General features: G+C 35.3%; 2 protein-coding genes across 6 annotated transcripts in view; one reads left to right on the top strand and one right to left on the bottom strand.

The window, feature by feature from the left end:
* Positions 1-361: 361 nt before the first annotated feature.
* Positions 362-3,118, top strand: LOC124308448 (armadillo repeat-containing protein 6 homolog). Its single transcript, XM_046771172.1, has 5 exons — positions 362-720; positions 890-1,227; positions 1,344-1,639; positions 1,717-1,982; positions 2,059-3,118. Exons 1-5 carry the CDS (start codon positions 604-606, stop codon positions 2,428-2,430), a joined length of 1,389 nt encoding a protein of 462 aa, XP_046627128.1. The 5' UTR covers positions 362-603; the 3' UTR covers positions 2,431-3,118.
* The window catches only part of LOC124308439 (thrombospondin type-1 domain-containing protein 4-like), a 68,762-nt gene continuing 47,067 nt past the window's right edge, over positions 2,151-23,845 (bottom strand). For all 5 annotated transcript variants that reach the window (XM_046771157.1, XM_046771155.1, XM_046771156.1 and 2 more), the window contains 15 exons: positions 23,588-23,693; positions 18,483-18,582; positions 16,744-16,922; positions 14,514-14,718; positions 12,425-12,600; positions 12,214-12,319; positions 11,964-12,039; positions 11,643-11,872; positions 9,444-9,576; positions 8,726-8,996; positions 7,924-8,103; positions 7,641-7,811; positions 6,216-6,395; positions 5,977-6,148; positions 2,151-5,746 (listed from right to left, as the gene is read on the bottom strand). In XM_046771157.1, coding sequence (XP_046627113.1) covers positions 5,625-5,746; positions 5,977-6,148; positions 6,216-6,395; positions 7,641-7,811; positions 7,924-8,103; positions 8,726-8,996; positions 9,444-9,576; positions 11,643-11,872; positions 11,964-12,039; positions 12,214-12,319; positions 12,425-12,600; positions 14,514-14,718; positions 16,744-16,922; positions 18,483-18,582; positions 23,588-23,693 — 2,407 coding nt within the window. In that variant the 3' untranslated portion in view covers positions 2,151-5,624. The remainder of the gene's footprint in view (positions 5,747-5,976; positions 6,149-6,215; positions 6,396-7,640; positions 7,812-7,923; positions 8,104-8,725; positions 8,997-9,443; positions 9,577-11,642; positions 11,873-11,963; positions 12,040-12,213; positions 12,320-12,424; positions 12,601-14,513; positions 14,719-16,743; positions 16,923-18,482; positions 18,583-23,587; positions 23,694-23,845) is intronic.

The following is a 23,845-nucleotide window of genomic DNA, read 5'->3' on the forward strand; positions in this document are numbered from 1 at the left end:
AATCCAAGTGGATAACAATCGTGACGGCAGAGTCAAGTCTTTTATAATCAGCCTCTTTAAAGATATGACTGGCTCGCTACATGTCTATATGCTCTAAGATAGCTCTAAGGTTTTATGGGATTCCAATGTAAAATCGATTCAGCATAGCAGAATCCTGCTATTTTTTTTCGCTCCCATCAGCAGCCTTTATCATTACGCTATAAAGTCCACCAGGCTAGCAGTTTGAGGAGCCTGAGAGAGCTCCCGCGCGTATTTTCGTAACCTCGACGTCTCGCGACAATTACCAACAATGCCAAATTGGCAATGATCTAACACACACATTTTATTTGATGTAATCACGGCAAGGCGTCGTTATCTGTCGAGGTTTAAGTGGCGCCACCAGGTACGAAGATTTGAAATACGTAGAATTTCTGTTGAAAAGAAATAAAGGAAATAAAGTAGGGATGGAAACAAGAAACAACAAGGCCTGAAAGTGCCTCATATTGCCAAAGATGGTAATGTAGTGATCGTTGATCAGGGACGAGACGTGCTGGTGATAATTCGCATCCATGTACACATTTATCATATTTTCAATTCGACTAACTAAGCAAGAAACACTCGATCATGGCTCGCGTTATAACGCAAGAAACCTACGACGAAGTCGTAAAGGAAAATATTGAAGAATTCTCGATGACGGCCGAAGAAGCGATCGACGATGCTATCAAACAATTCGAGGCCCAAGTACGTATTTTTTAACACTCGCCTGAATATAGAACAATCTTTATCCAACAATAACAGTTTTTCTAACCAAGAAGAAAATTCTCCATTCGCTAAGTCAACCCGCTCCGTTTCGGAGTCGAGTCTCAAATATCTTTAGAGATATCATTATTGCCCAACCTTTTATTTCCAGGGCATCGATCTGAGTAACGTGATTAAGGATTTGGTCATTACTACCAACTCCGAAACGATAGAAGCCTGTCTGAATGCAGTGATCGAATGTTTCAAATCAAGCAACAAAGATGATACAGAGATTGTTGCAACTCTACAGAATCTTGAAACTGAACTAAACAAGGACATGGCGAGACGTATTCTCGCTGCGAAGCTCGGAGCCTATTCTACATTGATCGATATAATCGAGGAATCCAAAGACAATGACACGATACTGGTACCAGCGCTGAAAACAATCACTTCTCTAATGACTGGATACCCGGATTTATTAGACGACAAAGGCATCGCTTTACAAATAGAGTTAGTACTACTATTCACTGTGTTTTCTATGAAGAATCAGAAAGTATGAGAAATGTATGATTTGTTTGCGACTTCAATTTTCAATGCATAAACTGTTTCACAAATTCATTTTGCAGACTTTTGGACTGCCAGAGGGGCATATTGACGGTGCAGGTGGTACTTCGTTGGGTACGAGAATGTTGTATAAGGCACGAATTGAACAGGCAAAATATATTCAAAGCCAACATCCTCGATAAGCTTAAACAACTGTTAGACAGAAAAGAAACGGCGGGAAGCGAGTTGAAGGACATTTGTGCGGTATTCAGGGCTTTGGTACTAGATGATGATATTAGACACGCATATGGAAGAGCCCACGAACATGCAACTGCTATTGCGCGAGATTCCCTTGCTCCGCTGACTGCTTTGCTTCAAAGTAATTATTGTCCCTATCATTACATATACAACATATATAAATTACATTTAAATGTAATCAACGAATAAATTTTCCAGGATTCCAAAACGACAAAAGCGTTGTCGGAGATTTGATGCTCACTCTGGCATCTCTGATTGTCAGAAATGAATTTTGCCAGACAGTACATGATGCCGGTGGTTTGAAATTTATCCTCGATGTAATGGTCGATTATCCTGATGCAGAAAAGCTGAATCGACAAGCGTTGAAGTTGCTCAAAGCTCTGGCGGGAAACGATGATATCAAAGCTCAGATTGTCACATCTGGCGGAGTGCCTCTGATTGTATCTGCAATTAACAGACTTAAGGTAGTAAATTTCAGTCGATAGTTTCACACAGATTGAGTCAATATTTTATAAATCCGTATCATTTCCTGACTTACAGAACTTTGAAACAATTGCTGCAGCAGGAATGGGTTGTATCTCAGCGTTGACACTGAGGAATCCATCTAACGCAGGTGTTTTTTACGATTGTGGTGCACCATTAATGATCGTAGACACAATAAAGGCGCATCCAAACAATACCAACGTGATAAGAAAAGCTGCTTGGGCTGTGAGAAATATGTCTGTTAGAAATAAAACCGAGTCACGTGAATTTTTGGAGCATGGTATCGAAGATCTGTTACAAACCGTCATGCGGAACCACGATCATATTCTTGCAGAAGACATCAAAGCTGCTCTCAGAGACTTGGGACTGAATGTCCCACTAAAGGAAAGGTGGGTCGGTAAAGGTGATTCGTTAAAGCACGACGAGTAATTAAAAGCAACAGGCATTGCTTTATCGTTTTCTTGTAATAACTCATCAATTTCGCTGAGCAACATTTACGGCCATATTCCGCCGTACGAGGAAAACTAAGACTGTCCTAAGTATTGGTATCTCCTGAAAATTGAATCACTATTGAGGAAAGGTCGAATTAAATTTGTATTAAAGAACAAAAATTGCATTTTTCTTTCCAGCACTACCTACGAAATAAATAAATATGAAAAATGTTTTTCCGTTCATGATGAGTAAATGCCGATGATCATAACAGATAATCGAAAAACAAGAAGCAAGAATTAATTACATAAAATTTCTTTTTTTTTTATATCGTTCGTTTGGATCTTATTTGTTTCTCTTGGAAAAATTATTTCTTCTATAAAATATATATATTTATACATATTATACGAAATTTTATGATAACCTGTTATATAACATATACTTATCGTCATGCATTTTTATTAATTAATTTTTTTTTCACGTCACTTAACTGCCATCTATAATTACTTATTATGTATTTACGATAAGACTAATTGACTTTACACTATTTTGTATATCAAATATATATAGCATGTTTATATTTTCCACCTTGTTCGCTTGTTTTCGCCATGAACGTGCAACTTATCCATTTCCTCATTTCATCGGAGCGTGTGAAAAGTCAATAAGCATCGAAGTAAATTTTTTGTGCTATTCGAATCAAAAAAAGACAAGTTGAAGATATATTTTTAAACTACCATGCTCTCTGGCGCATTAATTTGATATTGATATTTGCTAGTTATAATAAGACTGCAATTCCAAAGTATTGTATACATACTATGTATTATACATATATACAAACAGTCGTAAAATACTATATTAATGGCAGTTCACGTAAGCTTGAATAATTTTAAACGATGTTTTTCATACAATACTAATGCATCGTTTAATGTAATTCTATCAACTAAGTAACAGTAATACGGATTTGTATAATACTAGTAAAGCTAAGCATAATATTAGTAATTTCTTTGATACAGAAATACATCAGCGAGCACGGTTCAAATTATATTATTTGTATAAAAATTGAATTTGATTGCTCCTGTTACTTACTATTATATTCGGTCTACGGTTGAAGAAAAATTTATATATTTCCAATGAAAGTATAAAAATGCGATGTAGTTTCGGTTTTCGCGTTTTAATAACGTAGACTGAACTGATGCTAATACATGCATGCATTGTTTGATTGCTGTTATCTAAATGTCAACAAAGCTTTTAATCTCGCAATATTGTTTTTTGTCGAATAATCACGTTAACACTTAAAAAGCATATAAATAATGATATTTAACTGCACTTGTCGCAATTATTACAATTCAAAGCATTACATATTGTATTGATATAAATCGTGTAGATGCTATTGAATATTCAATTTCTTTTGTTTCACTTTTACAGATTTTTCACACTTATTGTTAATCAATTATACTACAACTCGTTAATTTAATATTTATTAGTAGTAATTAATTACCGACTATCGACACGCTTCGTTCATCGCGTTACATCACAATTATATATCTTATTGCCTATACATAGTTTCATGACTTTCATCCACTCTGAGAAGTTATGTACGATTATCAGTCGAAGTGATTGAAGCAAAATAGCCTGATACTTGACATTGAAAAGAAATCAGGAGGTGAAACAAGAACCTCGACGCATAAATTTCAATACCTTGATTAGTAGTGAGAAACTCTTTTGTTTTCCTACTTTGCCAAGTTATAAGAGTAATTATTCATCGCGATAAGTCAATGTTCCTAATTTTTTTCATAATTATTCAATTCTCTTAGGTGCAAAGAATAATTAATCATAACTTTATTGTCGTCAAAATCTTCATGTAATTCTACTCTCACGTTTCATTTTAACTAGGCATAACGAATGAAAGTTTGTTGGAAAAGAAGAAGAGGAGGTGGGAAAAAGGGGGAGAAAACAGCGTTTAAATTATAAATTCCAAAGAGTTATCAGGTTGAATAGATCTGCCATTCGTCACACTATCGCGCATCTCTGCGTGCAAAAGAGTTATTTTTACCTGGGTGTTGAAATACAGCGATGTGAAAAAATATACATATATGCGAGTATATTTTTTTTTTTTAATTGCCGCGACGAATCTCTCGGCAAGCCGCATACATATACATATTCCATCATCATACTCTGTCAGCCACATGAATAAACGACCATCACAAGACAGTCAGGCAGTAGTAGTAGCGTTACATACGCTTAGCTGAATTATAATTTCAAACGCGGAATAATATGACTGTGATTTATAAGCTACGATTAAAAAGAAGTACATGCATGTATGCATCTATATACGTTTGTGAATAGCGCGCGTCATAATCCCCTTCGAATACCTATAAAAGGTAAGTATAAACGAAGAAACTGATTGATAGATCTCGCAGGGAGAAGAGTGACTGACAAAAGTAAAAAAGAGAAATAACAAAAACCGCCGTTTACGTTTCACGCGATTTGAAATCCGTAATTACCTCGCGTGCGTCACTTTAGAAAAGAAGAAAAATTCTAGAAAGCGACAGTCAATCTTCTCACATCTCAGTTGTTTCTAAAAATCTTTATGCTTTTAGTTAGAAACTAATCTACATCGTGTATAATAATTTATACTCGAATACGATATTGATAAAGTCTGATGACAGTGTGATGCAATGATAATTTATACATAATAGATAGTAATAAATTTTAAATATTATATTAAATAGAAATTCGTACTATTACAATTAACTGTACTTATATAGGTATAATATTATACATACAAGCCCGTCGAAAGATCTTTAATCGTTAATATAATATCGTTTTGTCACTTATACAGCCAAATAACGATATTGGCAAATACTGTTCATGCGCGACAAGATGCAATCTAAGGGAATTGAAAGAAAAATAAATTTTGCAATATTACGAGAGTTAAATTCTAATAAAATCTATTTTTTTGTTTCTTTGCAACAAATGAGATTCCGTATTTTGTTATGATCGTAACAGGCGTTTCACACCTTATTTATCCACTGGCTATTTCTTCTTCTTTCGCACTGTAATTTAATTAAAGCGACAAAAGGTAAAAGAATACGAATTACGACTATACCGACATACGCAGGCTTCGTTTTCAGAATTCAACGGATTGTGGCGAAAATGAGTTTGAAAAAAGTTTGACATTTATTCGACTTCACTCATAGATGGTCGCGGCAGCCGCAGCAGGAATGCTTGTAGTACTTTATTCGACACAATCGAGCCTTCAAGACCAGACTACAATTTGGATATTTGTCAACGCAGTCGGACTTTTCGTGAACCTCTGGAAACAAATAACATTATGTTATACATTATAATGATAGTGATATCAATTAACAGTAAAGAAAGAAAAAAAATAATAATAATAGAACTAATTCTAACTACATCGTTTCCTATTTCTCTGTATTCTTTTTCTTTTTCAATAAAAAAAAAAAACGTATAAACATTACATTTAACGATAAATGAGAAATTTTTTGCAGTAAATAATTAGTTTCTCGTCGCAAAATTTCTTACTTTTCGGTGGTTTCGGCGGAATGTCGAAATTGGCCTTCGATTTGCATGGCTGCTTTTCGCACGTTCTTCGAGATTTTGGTTCGCTAGATTTTGCACAACCGGTGGTCGGAACTCCTTCGAAAAGACAACGAACAACTCGGCTCTGCGTGCCGGCCCCACAGCTCTGGGTGCACTGAGGGTTAAAAATGGTGAAAAATTTGTGAATCGAAATGGTTCTCGAATTGGTATTAGTAATTTACCTCGGACCAGTCGGATGTGAACCATTCTACGGGACACGGCGGCCTTAGGCATCTCTGATCTGTTTCAGGCCGCGTCAATTCGCGACAATTGGTTTCCCCGACGATTTTCAAATCGCCACCCTTTGACGCTAGGCAAGCCACGTCGCGATGCTGAGAACCGGGACCGCAGCTAACGGTGCACTGTATTAAAGGTAAGTGAAATCGGTGAAACGAAGCATCACGGGTAATTTCGAATTATCCATATCATGCTGAAAACATTAGTCTGGATTCTATTGCCATTACACCGTCATTTTGGCTGGAAAATTATTCCCATAATTGTTAACATTTTTTCAATAAATCGAAATAATGAGTGAAAAATGTTGTCCATAACATCGGTTGAAAAATAAACAAATAGATTATAGTTGTATTATTTTCGAATAAGCCGTAAAGATCGATATTTATAGGTAGGGATTTATTCTTGATATGACGTCACGTTCTGTGACGTAAGATACGACTAAATTGTGACAGCTGACCGTTGTCCGTGTTTTCCGCGTATGGTTGGTTGAACAAGCGTACGATTGATTATATGTCATTAATTTATATGACATTGATAATTTGGAACCCGAAAAATTACAATAAAAAAATTGCGAACTTAGGTTATGTGGCAACAAAATGGCGCCGAAAACTAGGCTATGACGTCATGGGGACATTTCCCAGTAAAGCAGAGAAATTTAAAACAATTGGGTCTTATACTTTCTTTTTCCGTGTATGAGCTAATTGCAAATATAACAATAACTTAAGATTAATTGAATTTTACTGCAATAGTATTGTATTTTGTAAAATATGGATTCATAACCGATGCAACGTGACATGGGTCACGTCGTACTGTTGTATTTTTCATTAAACCGTACTTGCTTCAATTTTTGAAAATTCTGATGTTAAGAAGAAATGGGACTTCATTATTTTTGTTCACTTCAGTACTCGACTACACTGATAAAATTTTTCATCCAAATAACCATTTAATCCACCACAGAGCAAGACAGGAATTATTAATTAAACGAAAACAGTATAAAGCTGCAATCACTCGGTGATGATAATTAATAATAACAATAACGATAGACTGCAACTATTCACTCAACGTAGAATTACAAATTCCGGTTAAAAAGTTAAGGAAATAAAGGAAACTTCGATATTATATGTATAATTGTGCCGAATCTTATACTTTGTAATTATTTTTTGGGATTTTTGATGAAGATATCAAGTGAATTCCAACGTTCTCTGTGTTTCGCGTAGTTTGCCTTTACTGCACGCATGACTTTCAAAATCCGAAAAACAGAAATCAGGCCAGTAATACATTAATTTCAATTTCCATCGGGTTCTTTTCCATTCCTCGTCTAATAGAGATCATGCTGATCAATACAGAATTTGTCTCAGCAATCTACTCACCGGACTCCAAGCTCCAACGAACCACTGATACCGCATCCGGTCACAGTGTGTACCATTTCCGGTACAAGATTGGACAAGGTTTGGTTTTTTCGAGGCGTCGCAAAACACCTCGTTAACGTCACTACAGACGATTTGACGAGTTCGCAAACCGATTCCGCACTCAGCGGAACACTGCATTATATAGAAAAAAAAGAAACAAAACATTATTATTATTATTATCACCATTATTATACGCCAGTGTTTCGCCATTTTCTTTTTATTTCTTCTGTCTATTGTCTTTCACCTGAGACGACCAGTCTGTGTACAGCCAGGGCGCATTTTGAGCAGGGATCCTGTTGCACTCGGGTAAAGAATCGCAAGTTGTTTTGTTCGCGGGTCTTGTTTCATCGGGGCAGGTTGTCGATCCTGCTGTTATGCATATCACCTCTCGTTTACGAATCGCCGGACCACAGGTGCTCGAACACTGGCGACGAAAAGGACGGGAAAGAAAAAATAATAAAGATAACATAAGGGTCCGGAATTTCTCGATTTTTTTGCATAATATAATTTCACGATAACTTAAATCCTGAGAAATTGTTCAATTTATCTAGTTTTTCGTAAACAACGAAATATTACGTTATTTTTATGATTTTTCAACGATAAACTTAATCCTGATTTTCTTATTCGGTCGTCGAAAACTTTTGAAAAATTCCAAAAATATTAGAACAGTATATAGTTTGATTGAACCTTTTACCAGTTAGTCGATCAATCGACCTTTTCAAATAATCGTCATTGTTTAAGATTAATCGGTTAATCGTTTAACTGGGAATAACGATTAATCAAAGTCTACGATTATAATTCATTACTTGCACAGCCCGAATTTACAGTATTACAGTATAACTGAGCTACTATTTTGAAAAATTGGATCTTCCGATTGCACGATGGAAAAGGAAAACCTCACGTTCCCTGATTTATTATCGCTGTCGTTTTCACAAACGCGTTAAAATTCATTGCTAAAAATTAACCACCGACGAATAATGGAGAATAGTTAAAACACAAACCGACATATTTAAGTGTAAGTAAATAAAACGTCAATCTGCACTCACTTCTCCCCAATTTCCGGTCGTCCAATGGGATTCCTTCGGGATGGCTTCGACCTGCGGATGCATTTGTCTCGCCTCAGGAGGAGCCCGAGGAAATATGCAGGAAGTTAGCCTGCACTGAGTGGTCGTTTTTAAATCGGGTTTCTCGATGCAAGCACCGGAAGCAACGCGCATTGTCAACTTGGGGTTCAACTCCTGAACGCATTCGAGCTTTCGGGTCTGAATTCCGGTGCCGCAAGTCACCGAACACTGACTCCACGGACCGGCTCGCCATCTGTGCGAATGAAAGAATTTACGCATTTTCGGTTGAAAGTGAAGAAAAAAGGAAAAGAAAATGATCAGAAACGAAAATAGAGGATAGCAATGGGTTAAAAATTACAAAAATAGGATTTTATCCCAAAAAAAGTTAGAATTCTGAAAATCTCTTCTGTACCATACATACAATTTGCATATTCTTTGATTATACTATGCATATAGGGGATTCTAGGGAAAATTTGACAATGGTAAAAAGTATTTTGGGATTAGAATTTACGCGAAATTTTTTTAAATAACAGTTTTCATTTGTTGAATAAAATCTTTTGGTTTTTCTCGAATACTTAGCGTATGACGTAGCTAATAATTATGGAGAGGGTTTTACAGATTCATCAGTTTTCAGCGATAAAATCGATCTTTTGATAATTCTTTGACCGATTTCAGTGAGGTTACATTTTAAATTCCAAACCTTGCGGGACACGGCAGCGTGTTGCACCTTAAAGGCGGTGGAGAAGGTGGTCGAGCAACGTTTTTGCATCTTCTTTCGGGCGCCGTTGCCTGCGTGCTTTCTCGGAAGCATTTGAACGTCGCGTATTGCACGCCTGCGAAGAAAAATATTTGATAATGAATGGACAAAATCGCAAAAAGGAGTACGAAAAATTCCCAGAATACAAAAAGATTTACGGGTTTTACAATAAGGATACCATTTTTAGTCACAGATTTTTGAAGAGTGCGTAGTATTCTAATCGCGTAGACGATGTCTTTCAATTTTTAAGATGAATTTATGATCCAGAGAGAATCGAAATCTTTGAATAAAAATTAACGAAATGTGAATTAGTGCTAAGTTGAATTTTACGTTATTTGGAAGGAGGGTTTTAATTCGTATTTAAAAATCGACCTAGAACAAAACACGCCGCGAAACAGTTTAAAACATGTGTAAAAGCTGTTCCTATTTTTGTTTTCTATTACTTTCCCCTTTCAAACTCTTCAACAATTTTGTTTTCCCTCATAACTCGCATGGTTTACGAGCTGATAGCGGAATCGGGTGGTCTTGTTACTTAAAGAACGGCGTCCATGGGTTCTATGGGTGTAAAAAATAATAAAATAATACCCGGCTTGCAGGTCATGATTAGGCACGGCAGTGATGAGCCACAAACTGGAGCTCGCAAGAAATAAGAAAGGAAATATATTGGAGAGAGTGATTAGAGGAATTATCGTTATTGCTGTAACTAATATGCGGTGTGTAATATTATATAGGAAGAGCCTGTTGCACAGCAGCGCGGTTCCACTGCGTCAGTATCTATATTTATGCGTATTACAGCTTATGCATACGCCATGGAAAACATAGGAATTTGATGAAATTATCTTCGCCCGTTGACACGGGGTGACCTGCAGGCCTTCCGAGAACAAGCATCATTTTCCACGCCATCACTCTCACCAGCGTTCATACAAGAACTGGTGCACTGTCTATGAAAGTTACGAAACACGAGGGGCGTTCACATCGTTCAGAAAAAAAAAAAATACGCCAGCTGCACATTTAATTATTGTACCCATAGCAGTGCAAATTCGCCGTATTTTTTCAACACCAAAAATCTCACCCTTGTTATGATTGAATTATTCTCTATAATAAAAAGAGTGTCACGATTTTATTTATTTATTTTTTTGCTTTGTTTTTTTACATCGTCTACTGACTGGATTATTATGAAATAAGTGCGTGATCAACTTATCAGCAATTCACGTTATAGGCGAATTGTAGAGAATCTGTTCGCAATCAAAATAATTCCCGACGGCTAATACAAATGTGATTTTAGTATTAAAAGACTTTCTGAACAAAGTTTGACTGGATTTTAAAGCAATCTTCCTTTGATTGAATTTCTGGTTTTTAAACTTTTTCCTCGACCCTAAGGGGCGATATACTAATTTCAATGAAATTCACTTTTAGTTTTCAAGCCTTTATCCTAGAATTTTTTCCTATCAAGACGCAACGCCATCTGGCAGCAGAAAATGCAGAATGATCAGGGCTCCCGTATTTGATTATAAAACTTGTTTGTTATCTCATTTTTGTCTCAACGTCGATTCGATTTAACAAAATAAAAGTCTGACGTGTTGCACGAATATTTCGGAATCTCGATAATCGTACAACTCCCCCTAAATAAACTGTCAGCTGACTTATCTCACTTCTTTTCGACGCCATGTTGCGGTTCGGCATAATCCACCGCAAGGAATAGTAAGAAGAAGACAACAAAAGTTGGCCCGGTTTTTGGGGCAACGCAAGAGGAATTGTCAAGATGCGATTTGAGCGCCTCTTGCGGCCAAGCCCGTATAGCGTTCTTTTCCCTTCTCCCAATAATCTTACGATTCGCCATTTTCCACCGTTTCCTCGGATTTAAAGCTGGTTGGAAAAGCAATTACTCAGTTTTCACCGGTTTTCGCTCACTTTGAATGCGTATTTTACGAATTTACGGAGTATGTTTACGGCACGATGGTTTGTAGGTTAGGATCACCGCCCTTTTTTTCTTACATTTTACGGCGAAAACTTCACTTTTTTCCGTAAGAGGCGCTCAAATCGCATTCAGATAATTCTTCTTACCGTTGTCTCCTTCCTACTACTCCGTGATCCACAGTTTTGCAGTTTTTCATAAACGCCAAGAAAAGTTCAATCACTCACCGCCGCCACAGGCCTTGGAGCAAGGAGACAATGAGGCTATTTTCCAGAAGAACTTTTTCTTCTTCCTGTTCTTCTTCCTATTTCGTTCATCCTTGCCAATCAATTTTTTCTGCATCGGTTGATCGCCGGCCATTTTTCCTATCGCGTTAGATTGATTCGAGTTCCTTTTATCAACGGCCTCGTCGTCTATACGACCCGAAGCAGCATCCTTACCACCTTCGGACTTGGTCCTTTAGTCGCGGAGGTCGAGTTCAAAGTCAGTAAATACACCTCTTCGATATCCATTTTGATTTTCTCTTCGTTTCTTTATATAATACTTACATATTGGGATCCACTGGCGGCGTCACAACGTGGGCAGAATGTTCCGGAATTTCGTTGCCGATTTTCTCATTGGGACCTAAGGAAACACGTTAATTTCTTTCTTTGTCTATTCCTCTGTAATTGCACTAACTAGAATTGCAACACTGTTTTTTCTCTCCTTCTTCATCTCCTTCTTATTCTCGCTTTTCTTCGGTTGCATCGTCTTGCCTAATATGTAACATATTGTATAAACGAGATGTAATTTAATTACCAGTAACGAGTACAGGCGGTGCGAGCATCGCGATGTCTTCAAATTTCTCCTCAACCGGCAGCATGTATTTATACAATATCCCTGGATTCAATTCTTCGGATAAAATCTGCGTGGAAAAAAAAAATTAGGGTTTAAGAAAAACAATCCAACTATGGAAACATAGAGTCAAATTCAAAATTGTCGAATAAAAAGGTGAATAAAATTAACTCGCCATTAGGTCTACGGGCTCTTCGAGTGGACCTTCGGTCCAAATATTTTCGGCATGCATCAGGTTTCCACGACGATATGAAAAAACAGTCCCGGCACCTTCGTAAGCTCCAGACGAACTCAGCAAAGACGACGGAGACGGAGCGTTGAGTATGAAGCTGCCATTCGCGCCTCTCAATGCTAAAAACGAAATAAGGAAACTGAACCGCGGAGAAAAAAAAAAAATTATTTTCTACAAAAATTTATACAATTTTCCAAATTAGCATTGAAAGACCGTCGTAATTTTCTTACGCAATTTTCCTTGATATTTCGTTACTTTTTTCACAGAGGTAATTGTAGAACTGATAGCTTAATTTTAACGCTCGATTTTCATACATCAATCGCTGATATGGATATAATTTTTTATCGAATATTTTTAAATTGTTGATTCGTCGAAACGAGCACTGTCGAGTTTTTTATAAACCTAACCTGTTGGAACAAGGTTAATTATTACCAAAATGTATTAAAAACTACTACAATTTACAATTTTTTCATAAAGTTACATAATGACAGAAATTATTTTCACTGTGAAAAAATTTAATTCTGCAATGTAAAAGAGAGAAAAATTTATACATGTACGATAATAAAAAATATTAGTATCGTATTTAACTTTTCGCGTATAATGTTTGAAGTGTATGTGACAATTTGCAACTGCACAGCTGGGTATACAAGAAATTTTTGGTAAGAAATAAAAATACAAGTGTATGGAGTGTAAAGAAAGAAGGTATGTGTGTAATTATGACGTCAAGATTCTCGAATTCCAAATTTCTGTTTCTTTAACTTCGTATACTTCTATATAACATTATGTACTTGTATAAAAAGTGAAGAAAAGGAAATTATTTTAAACTTTGCGCAAAGTATTTCACTTCTCATTTATCACAGACGTAAAAATAAATTGCCGGCTAACGAATTAGAGAATTTGAACAATTCTAACGTAGAAAGTTATCGAAAGAGAATACATACAATGAAGGAAAAATACACGAAAAACTACCGTCCAATTTATAATAAATCGTCGATGAGTTTTAGATATTGTACGCAGCTATACTTTTCAAGAGTCGATCACAAGTTCAAATGCAAATGAACGAATTTTGAGACGATTGAAAAAAGGATTGCAAAGATTAAAAGACACAAAAATTCAGAAACAATCACAAGAGAGGAAGAATAAAGAAGCAAGTACTCGAAAAATTTTATAATTCTACCGTTATATTCGCGTATGCAAAAATAAAAAAATAAATTTGAATAGACGTTACACAGATCTGTCTGTATGTGCATGTAATTACGTGTTGTGTATTACCACATGGACGTATATACATACAATAATAGTGTTGCGAATTGTGGAAAAAAGAAATTTTCTTCCTTTTCAGGCCTCCAATTCACCGCATGAGTAATGCATTATATACAGAATTCTTGACTTATAACATCACGCACGCGTAATTTATACATGTATACATATACGTGTACAAGGTATACAACAATACGCGCGTATAGTATGTTAATTTCTGCGTATACATCTATGTAATACGTATAGCATAATATGAGTTATGTGTACATTTCGTACGAACGAAACTTGAGACAGAAACGAAGGCGAAAATACTATTACCGTTAAAACTTTCATCGAGGATTTAAAAGGGTCGGAATAGTGAGAGAAAAAAATGGGGAAAAGACGAAAAGATATAAAGATGATGAAGAATATATTTACAATTATGAATAAAAATGTGATCGAGAAACGAAATTTTATCTTTATCAGTTTAAACAAAGTTGAACGGATGAATGAATTGGACTGTTTCCGATTGGGACTTTTTTATATAAATCACCCATTTCGTTAACACGTGATAGAAAAAAAAAAAAAGTCATAAACCGTAAGGCACCTCTAAAATTTGAGTTGAAAATTCTACACCTTGGGAGGATTTTTATTTCTTTATTCATTTATTTTTTTGTACGGCAAAAACTGTAACGTTTATGCCTTGTTCCAGCAGATAAGCACAAAAACTATCGCCTTAACTTTATAAATTCTAAAACGAATATTGTTAATTAGAAATTAATATAAATTTTACCTAGAGCGTTTTTAGACGGCCGAATCTCCGTGACGTTTATCGAAATTGCTCCCTTTGGAATGGTCGTCACGAGCTGATGACCGGCCGATAATTTTGGCTCTAAAAAAATACCTTCGAAAAGTCGACAGCTGTTTCCTTCACCTCCGCAAACACCGCAGGCGTCATAGACTCGACCCGAACCAACGACACCGTCACATCCAACCGACTGCGAATGCAATTTTCAAAAGCGTTTGTACATTTTCAGGTTACCTTTAGGTCTGCGAGGTTAGCTTAACGAAACATCGACAAGAAGTTACCGTTTCACATTTTTAAAATGACTCTGACGGAGAATCGAGGTCGCAAAATTTGGTCATGTTTTAATTGCTTGATTACAATCGTTACTGAATATTTGCAGTTGAACGTGCAAATTGAACGAACAAAGTCGGATTGGTCGAAAATAGACGCCAATCCAATAGATTATTCGTTTTAAATGTTTTCTATTCCGACTGCAGAATCGTAACCGGCCAATTAAAAAGGCCCCTCACATTCAACATTTTGTGCAAATTGAACGAAAAAAGTTGAATTTAGTAAAAAAAATGGCCACCGTATTGGATCCGCCATTTTGAATTTTTAAATTCCAACTGCAGAATCGTAACCGACAACCTAAGAAACCCACTCACATTCAATTTTGTGCAAATTGAATGGAAAAATTTTAAATTAATCAAAAATGGCCACCATATTGGATCCGCCATTTTGAATTTTTAAATTCCAACTGCTGAATCATAATCAAGAACCTAAGGTTGGCCGATGATTTTTACGTTTCATGTAAACGAAAAATGTGACCCTGAAAGGATTAATTTTATCATTACCTCGCAAAGGAAACGAGGTCTGAGAATATGTGCAAAAATGAAAATTATAATTATCGATATCTTCGAATTGATTTTACTGTTCAACAATATATCTTGGTGTAGGCAATGCTTCGAGTTCATTTTTAATACGCAACTTTCTCGCTTTCTACTGGGAGTGGCGAAAATTTTTCATTCGCTATGGGAAAAGAATTCTTTTCAAAGGAGTTTGGCAAATAAAGAGATTCTCTCTTTTAAAACATCCTCATACGGAATATAAATTGAAAAATCATTATTCAGGTCATATTTTCAGGTTTTAGCACGTTCGTTCATTTTTTTTTATAATTCACTGTTTGTTTTTATACTCATACTCGCGAATCGGAATAATTTTTCTTCCTCCGTTTTCGACGAGAATTAACCACGTTTTAACCATCTTTTAAATGTTTTTTGACATTTCTCACGGCTATTTCTCGCTATTTCGTCTACATCGATGCTGGTGATTTCCATCATTAAGGTCATTTTTGATCAATAGCGAACACACATCGTACTTCGGTTATCTTCATTCTTGTTCTCATATATAGCATTTCATTCGTAAAAAGAAAAAAAAAAAAAAAAAAAAATTGTTGACTACACATGTCCCGTTTTTTTAAAAAGAATCTTCAATCTTTTCTATAAAGCTCCGAGTAGTTTTGACCATGTTTTCTTTTGTTATCTTTTTCACTAACTATATATATACATACATATATGCTCTACAATCGATGTGAATTACAATAAAAACGAATGAAGCTGATACAAATAATGTCTCGTAATAGTCACGACATATTTTAAAGAACACTCGATTATCTACAAAATGAAACCAAGAACGAATTCCTAACTTCTATAGTTTTTCAGATACATCGGTCAGAGTGTGTGAAAAATTCAAACCACATGATTCACCTTTTACAATTTTTGCTAACGAGTCTGGTTTCAACGAGGCTTCGTTTGATAATAAAAACTAACTTTTCAAAGGGTACGTAAGAAAACAATTAACAAAAAAAAAAAAACACCCCGATGTACATACATACATCAAATAGTACAACAAACAGTTTTTTTTTTTTTTTTACGATACCCGTTTTACCGAATTTTTCTAATTACCGTAAAAAAAAATGAAATTTTTCTCGACGTACAATAAACATAACACACCACCGCGTGCAAGTTCGTATTTAACATCGAAAGCATTAAACCTCGCGCATTATATCGACGAAGCGATAGGTATCGTCGATGTTTCGTACCTCCGATTTCCGGTTTTCAAAACTAAAAAATGGGAACCAGCAGCGTGGTGTTAAAAAATGCGAGTGGAAGAAAAAGAAAATAATAAAAAGAAAAACGGCACGGCATTATCGCCGCTGGCGCGATCTGCAAATCACCTTGCACTGGCCCCCGACACAGAGCCAACGATCGGCGGCGCCTACGGCAAGGACTCTGGGAACCCGGGAGCGTCGTCGTGGGTTTCCTCTACACGGCGTCCCGTCCAGGACGGCCGGTTCCAGGGTGGCGTAAAATCGCTCTCCTACAGCCCGGCAGTTCAACGCGCAGTCGTTCGGAGCTGAAACAAGTTTTCACGTCAAGTAAGAGAAGCAAAATTTCTGAATAACATTTACTGTTTCAAACGGATTGTCGAGTTTGACGAATGTCGAGTATAACTATATTCGCCACGTTCGTTTATCGTTTCCCGTCTATGGTTGTCTTTTTTTTTTTTTTTTTTTTTTCTTCCTGGATTCAAATTTGCACCAGTTACACAACGTACCGCAGATTTCAACGCGACTCGCGAGAATTGCTCCGGTGTCGCAATTTTTGTACATCTATTTGTTTTTAACAATTTTTCGCATCATACTTAAACATATGCCTAATAACTTCTTTAAACATTAATATCTGTAACCGTTTTTTGTATCCAAAGAAACAAAAAAAAAAACATTGGTAAAAGCGCTCTTCTTTTGTTTTTGCAGCGGTGTTACCCTTTAAGCAGACTCTGTCGAATTGACCGACAATTGAGTCTAACCGTATTGTTTATTATCCATGTTAATTCGTTGTCTTCCATCTATAATGTTTCTATGAATCAGTTGTCGCGAAGACAACTCTCTCGTTCATTTATCTTGATGATTGATTGAGAATCGAATCGCTTGATACATCGGACGATGGCTTTGAGGAATAATGATCGACTGGCAGGCGTTAAAAATCGTTATAACGTTTCGCGATAATCGTCAAATGGTTTCAATTCATTAACGTTCTATTGATTTCCACATCTCATCGTCCGTTTTACACTTGATTTCCGATTTACCAAGTAATTACCCATTGATTCCCAATGAACTTCCCAGTGTTCCAGGTGTTTCCCAGTGATTTCATTGCGATTACCTGTGACTCTATCCGATAAGGAAATCACTGATGATCACCTCGAGCGTTCAGAAATCATTGGTAATCAGCGGTAACATTGGAAATGAATGGAAATCGATTGGCAGGCTGTAAAACAATGAACGGTAATCGTTCGAAATCAGTGTTAATGAACTAGATTCATCCGTTTGATTTCTAAGTGAACGGCCAATCGCTTGCACGAGATTCAAATACCATCAATATTAATTTCTCTTAGCTATTGGGAACGAACGTGAGAGCATGGCTTGGCAACATGGCGGCGATAATTAGGACCTATCAACAAATTAATTCTTTCAGTTCAAATAACAATCGAATACCAAAGTAAAGAAATACAACGTAATCCAAGCTGTTTAGACTTAGTTTTTTCGCGTGGAATCGAGATACCGTTGAAAATACGACTGAGGAAAACTTTCAAAATTAAATATGGCGGAGTTAGAATTGCGCATATTTGTGTCACATTTTCGTTCCCAAATGCAATACACAAAGATGTTATTTTGAAATCTGTAACGATAATTGATAAGAATTTTCGTAGCAAATTTTCTAAAAATCTGTTGTTGAATTTGAAAACAAATTTGTCATGATTTCTGCAAGTATTTCATTCGCGCTAAAAATGCTGAAACCGGTATTTCGCCCTCGAAATGAAAGAAATAGAAGTTAAAAAAAATAAATAAAAAAAGCTTTTGTGTCGTAAAAATTATAGAATATCATATATACGCGTAAAAATAAAGTAAATACTCACCATCAGGAAATGGTTCCCACTGATAACTCTGCCCCTTGTAAAATTTTCCGTTGTACTTGGCGCATTGTTCAGCTCTGATATCCCCAAAATCTGGACACTCCTGTGAAAATTTCGTTGGTACAAAAGAAAAAACAAAAAAAAAACACACACACAAAAAAATGATCGAACGCAATAGGGAAAATAAAATAAAACGTCGTGATTAAACGCGATTAAGAAAAATAAGTGGAGGAGAAAAAGAAAAAAATCATTTTCTTGTAATATTACGTATATACAACAACGTCAATAAAGTCATCACGCTGTAATACATGTACGAGAAGGAATTATACGGATCGTTGACTTTATTAGGCCATCAGCGTCGATTCGGCGATGACGATATAAAAATATGCAGCCAAGAATTCGTGAATTAAATTCCTAGACGTATCGTAGCGTAAACCCTGTAATACAACAAAAGTTGTCGACATATTAAACTTAGCCGTCTGATAAAATGATGGAATAAAAGGAGCACTCTTTTTATATTTTTACGTCGAGGTCGGGGTTGAAGAGAAGAGATTTTTAAAGGCTTTTTCACGAAGGGACATTTCAATTTATTAATATATGTATAAGAATTTACATACACATATTGGGGGTTTAACATTGAACTTCATTCTGATATTTTTTATTTGTAAAAACATTGATTTTTCAAGCTCCTCTAAAAAAAAAAAAACATGGCGTCTTGCGGTGAGCGAGATATCTCCGGACTGGATCATCCGAAATGAAAAGATGAAATATATTTTGTCGACACGAGGTGTTACCTGGTCTTTAACCGGAGGAATAAGTAAAATATTAATTTTTGAACAAAACGGCGGCTTCAAAAAAAGAAAAAAAAGAAAAAAATTCGATTTTCCATAAAAATTTTCGCCTCAATTCGTTCGTCAAACGGAAAATATTTATCGGCGAGAAAAAAACCTTCGACCGAGGAGTGAAAAGGGAGTGATTCGTAAAGCTCGTGTAAAAATTTGATACCGATCGGTTTAACCGTTTTCGAGAAATCTTGCTCACCGACTTTGAAAATATAGTTTTAAGAAAAACGCGCTCAAAGTTTCAAAAGCACTTTCAAACGCTCCGTCGCGTTTTTGAAAATATACGCTCAACTCGGAGAATATTTGTCGGATCGACTAGAAATTTTCTTTGCGTTAAGTTGAATTTGTCCGCATTACGAAAATGGAATTGAAAGAAGAAAATCGATTTTTGAAAAATCCTGACCGGGTTAATCCCTTAATGCCTTGGGCATAAATCGTATGGAATCGAACTCGTGTTTCGAATTTCAAACCGAAAACAAGTCAATTATCCGGAAGCCCAAGAACATTAACGAACATTACTGAACATATGCTTCGTCATTCGAGAAAAGAAGATAGCAAAATTACGCGGAGAGATGAAGAAAAGATGAGTCACAAAGATAGAATAAATATCCGTAAGACAATTGAAATTCCGCGCGTAAAAAATTCCTCCGTACGTTATAGGTATAGTACGGTGATAAAAGTTGTCAGCTGGCTCGCACACGTTGAAAAATATGTCAACGTTACGCAATCCTCCCACTTTAACCGTATTACAAGATACCAACGCTCTGTTAACTATACGTAAGTTAAACAGGTGTCAATGAGGATGATCGACATCCTTGAATAAAAATAAGAGTAACAAAAACGATAACAGTAATAATTAAATGAGTACGCACGTATTTACGTCACAGGAAAAAAGAGATCCTGCTTCGCGGAATGCGCACAGAGTGAAAGTATTTTCACATTTTTCGCTATTAGTTTTTCACTCGTCAAGAGAAGCAAAAATATCGAGCCTCAAACTTCGGACTGTTTAAAATTATGCTTTTTTTTCGTAAATACAACAAAAATTAATTTATATGTATTATAAACCCAGAATTATCAACTGAAGAATAAATATAAGAATAAATATATGCATATATTTATTGTTCAGTTGATAATTCTGGGTTTATAATACATATAAATTAATTTTTGTTGTATTTACGAAAAAAAAAAGCATAATTTTAAACAGTCCGAAGTTTGAGGCTCGATATTTTTGAAACGGCTGGATTTACGCAAAATGTCAATCAGACCTTTTTTGTAGAGCATCAAATTTCCTATAAGACCTGATTTTGTCATACTTATGAAGTAGCTCGTTATCCCATCACAAAATTCCAAAGTTCAAAAAAAAAATTTCCCATGTTATTTAAATGGGAAATAGAAAATTACAAATCGCCACCTCTAAATATTGATATTAAGAGCTTATATTTTCACAGGGTCATTTTCTAGAGATACTCTGACGATTTTTCAATGTTCTTTGAAAAAAAAAAAAATAGTCGGTTTTTTTGGGACACTCTAATATATATATATTATATATATATCAGTTATGTAAATTCATATATTCATGGATATATTATTATAACCGACGGGGTGAATTTAAATTCAAATTCAAATGCAAATTAACACCTCGTTAAGTCTCGCCCTCTCAGAGTTCGGTTATAGGTATAATCGTTCGCGTCCTACAACAACAACAACAACAATAATAATAATAATATCGTATAATGATAATAACAACATCCTCTTCGGCACCTCAGAATTATTTATCGCCGGCACGCACGCAACCATTCTTTACTTATTTGTCGATGCATTTCTCACGATTTTTCGGTTCCCTTTCTCCTCTCGTCTCTGGGGTTAAAAAAAAAAAAAGCAATCGCGTTAAATTCGTCGTTATGATATCGTATTATAATCGTCGTGTGATTTTTACAACTCGACGGTGAAGAGAAAAAAAAAAAAAAAAAAAAATTACCGCCGTCGAATTTATTATCGTACAGCAAGAGGGATTTTTCTTCGAGTTCGATTGAAAAAAAAAAAAAAAAAAAGAAACAAAAAAGAAAGACAGAAAATCGAACGTAACAGGCGTGATAAAATTTTGTATAATCCCGCGACGTCTCTTCGTTACGGTTTTAACATCTTTCACACTCGTTTAACGAACAATTTTTCCAAATCTTATTTTTTCCTCGATGATTTCCAGGAGGAAATACGGAGCGAAAAACGTTGTTATACATAAAACGTGGTTTCATCCGCAGCTCGCTTTACATAAACGCGATGCGAAGTCTGTGTCATAAATATCCGTGTGTCATTCTGATCGTTGTTTAATTATATCAAGAAGAAGAGGAAAAAAAAAAAAAAAGGAGCATGAAGATAAAGAGCGAGGAGAAAAAGGGATAAAGAAAAAGATTCAACGTTACATATCTACATGTACACGAATGCATATCGTTAAATCATCGACGCGTTAACGTCACGAGTGACTAAACCGACTGTTTGCAACTTCCGGTTATATCAATGATGCGCAATACCTAATAGATGTACGAATCGTCGTCTCCAGCTTGTAGACGAATCTAAAACACGCCGTATATAATTGTTAGACTTTTCTTTTATGGGAAGCGAAAATGACGATGGGAAGAAAGTGAAAAAAAAAATTTTTTTTTTTTTTTTTTCTAAAAAACGAAAGATTTACCTTAAAGAAACGACAAAGTTACGCGATAGACTGAAAATGTGGCAAAATTTTCTTCGATTGTAAAATAAATAATTCTGCAAAGAGAGCGGAGAAGTGAGAGAAAATTTCGACATTTATCGTGAAATTTCTATCAGCTCGATGTAAAATATCCATTCCCGGATTTGTTCCGTCGGACGAATTGTGTGGGAAATAAAAAAAAATTTCCGCAAGACTGTACGATCTGTAAAGAGATGATCGTCGGGAGGAAATGTGAAAAGAATTAAAAAAAAAAAAAAAAAATGAAAACAGATCGTGTAGACAAGATACAAGATTTAGTTTTAAACTGTTCCGTTCATTAATCTCGAATGAAATATCGCGTTATAAATACACACATACATACATATATATATATATATACTATATGGTTTTGTATTCAATTTTTTTTCACCATATGATATATATATATATATATATATATATATATATATATTATGTATATGCGTTACACGTTTTACGTTTTAACATTATTTTTAAATGTGTATAACACGTATGCACGCGGGTGACGAAACATATGTATCGTAATTAAAGGGAATAAAATAGATCGCCGCGTGTTGAACGGGATTCAAATCTGAAACTTATACATATACATATGCGATAATATAAACGACTGAATCAACTGTTTGATAATTTTCCGTATCATAGGTCGCTATTAATTATGATTACTTTCATAACTACTGACAAACCGCGTCGGCTCGAATCGCCGACAAAGAATTTCCCCTCGAATTAAACGTGAGTTATTGTACATTACGTTGTTTCGTATATCCAAGAATAATGAATTATTGTGCCAAAGTATACGTATAATACGATATAATAACCTTACCGATGCATGATTTAATTCGACTCAAGATTATTATTATTATTATTATTATCATTATCATCATCATTGTTATTATCCGGGAATTCGTATTATTATGTACATGGAAAACGGAGCAAATATTCGGGTGGCCTTTAATATTGGTTGAGAAAAAAAAAATTTTTATTTTAGAAGGGATTGTCGAAGTAAAAAAATTTGAGAAAAATAAGTTTTACACAATTTTTCCCTGCGAAAAATTAATGCCGTTATCCGTGCTTCGACAGCTTTACTTTTTTGAAAAATTGATAAAAAATAATCGATTTCAACTCCTCGAATTTGTTGATATTAAAATTAAGAGCGGATTTCACTTTTAAAAATAATTTTTTAGTATTCCGAGTCAATTTGAGGGGTGAGAGAAAAACATGTTTGTTTTTACCGATATTAAGGGCCACCCTAAACGTGTGTATACATGTATACGATTATCGTATCGCGCAATAAATTAATTACCGAATCAGCGATATTAATTGATCACTTTTTTTTGCCAAACGCAGAGTTGTCACATTTGTCTCGAAACCTGTTTTTTTTTTTGTATTCGTAATTGTGTAATCACGTTATTACGGAAATAGAAAATGAAACTGTGTAAATGAAAATGTAAATTTTTTCATCGTTGCGAAGAAATTAATTAATAGAATAAAATATAATTAGGTTTGTGAGGAAAATAAATTTTGTTTCAAACGTTTATTACCTGAGTATTGCAGACGTGATATCGTTTGTAAGTCCCGATGCAAAACGGCTTGATTTCCGATCTCTGACCCTCGATACTGGCGATGCTGCGTTTCCGCAAATAACCCCTGAAATTACGTTCATTATTACACGTATGTAAACAAATTGGTAAGATGGAATAATTGACGGTGAAAAATTCGCGATTACTGGGGTTAATAACTTGTATTTTTTGTCAAGAAGTAGAATGGATACCGGAAAGTTCTGTATTTGATAATAACAA

Source organism: Neodiprion virginianus, chromosome 7 (assembly GCF_021901495.1).
Source record: "Neodiprion virginianus isolate iyNeoVirg1 chromosome 7, iyNeoVirg1.1, whole genome shotgun sequence".
Classification (NCBI taxonomy): Eukaryota; Metazoa; Arthropoda; class Insecta; order Hymenoptera; family Diprionidae; genus Neodiprion; species Neodiprion virginianus.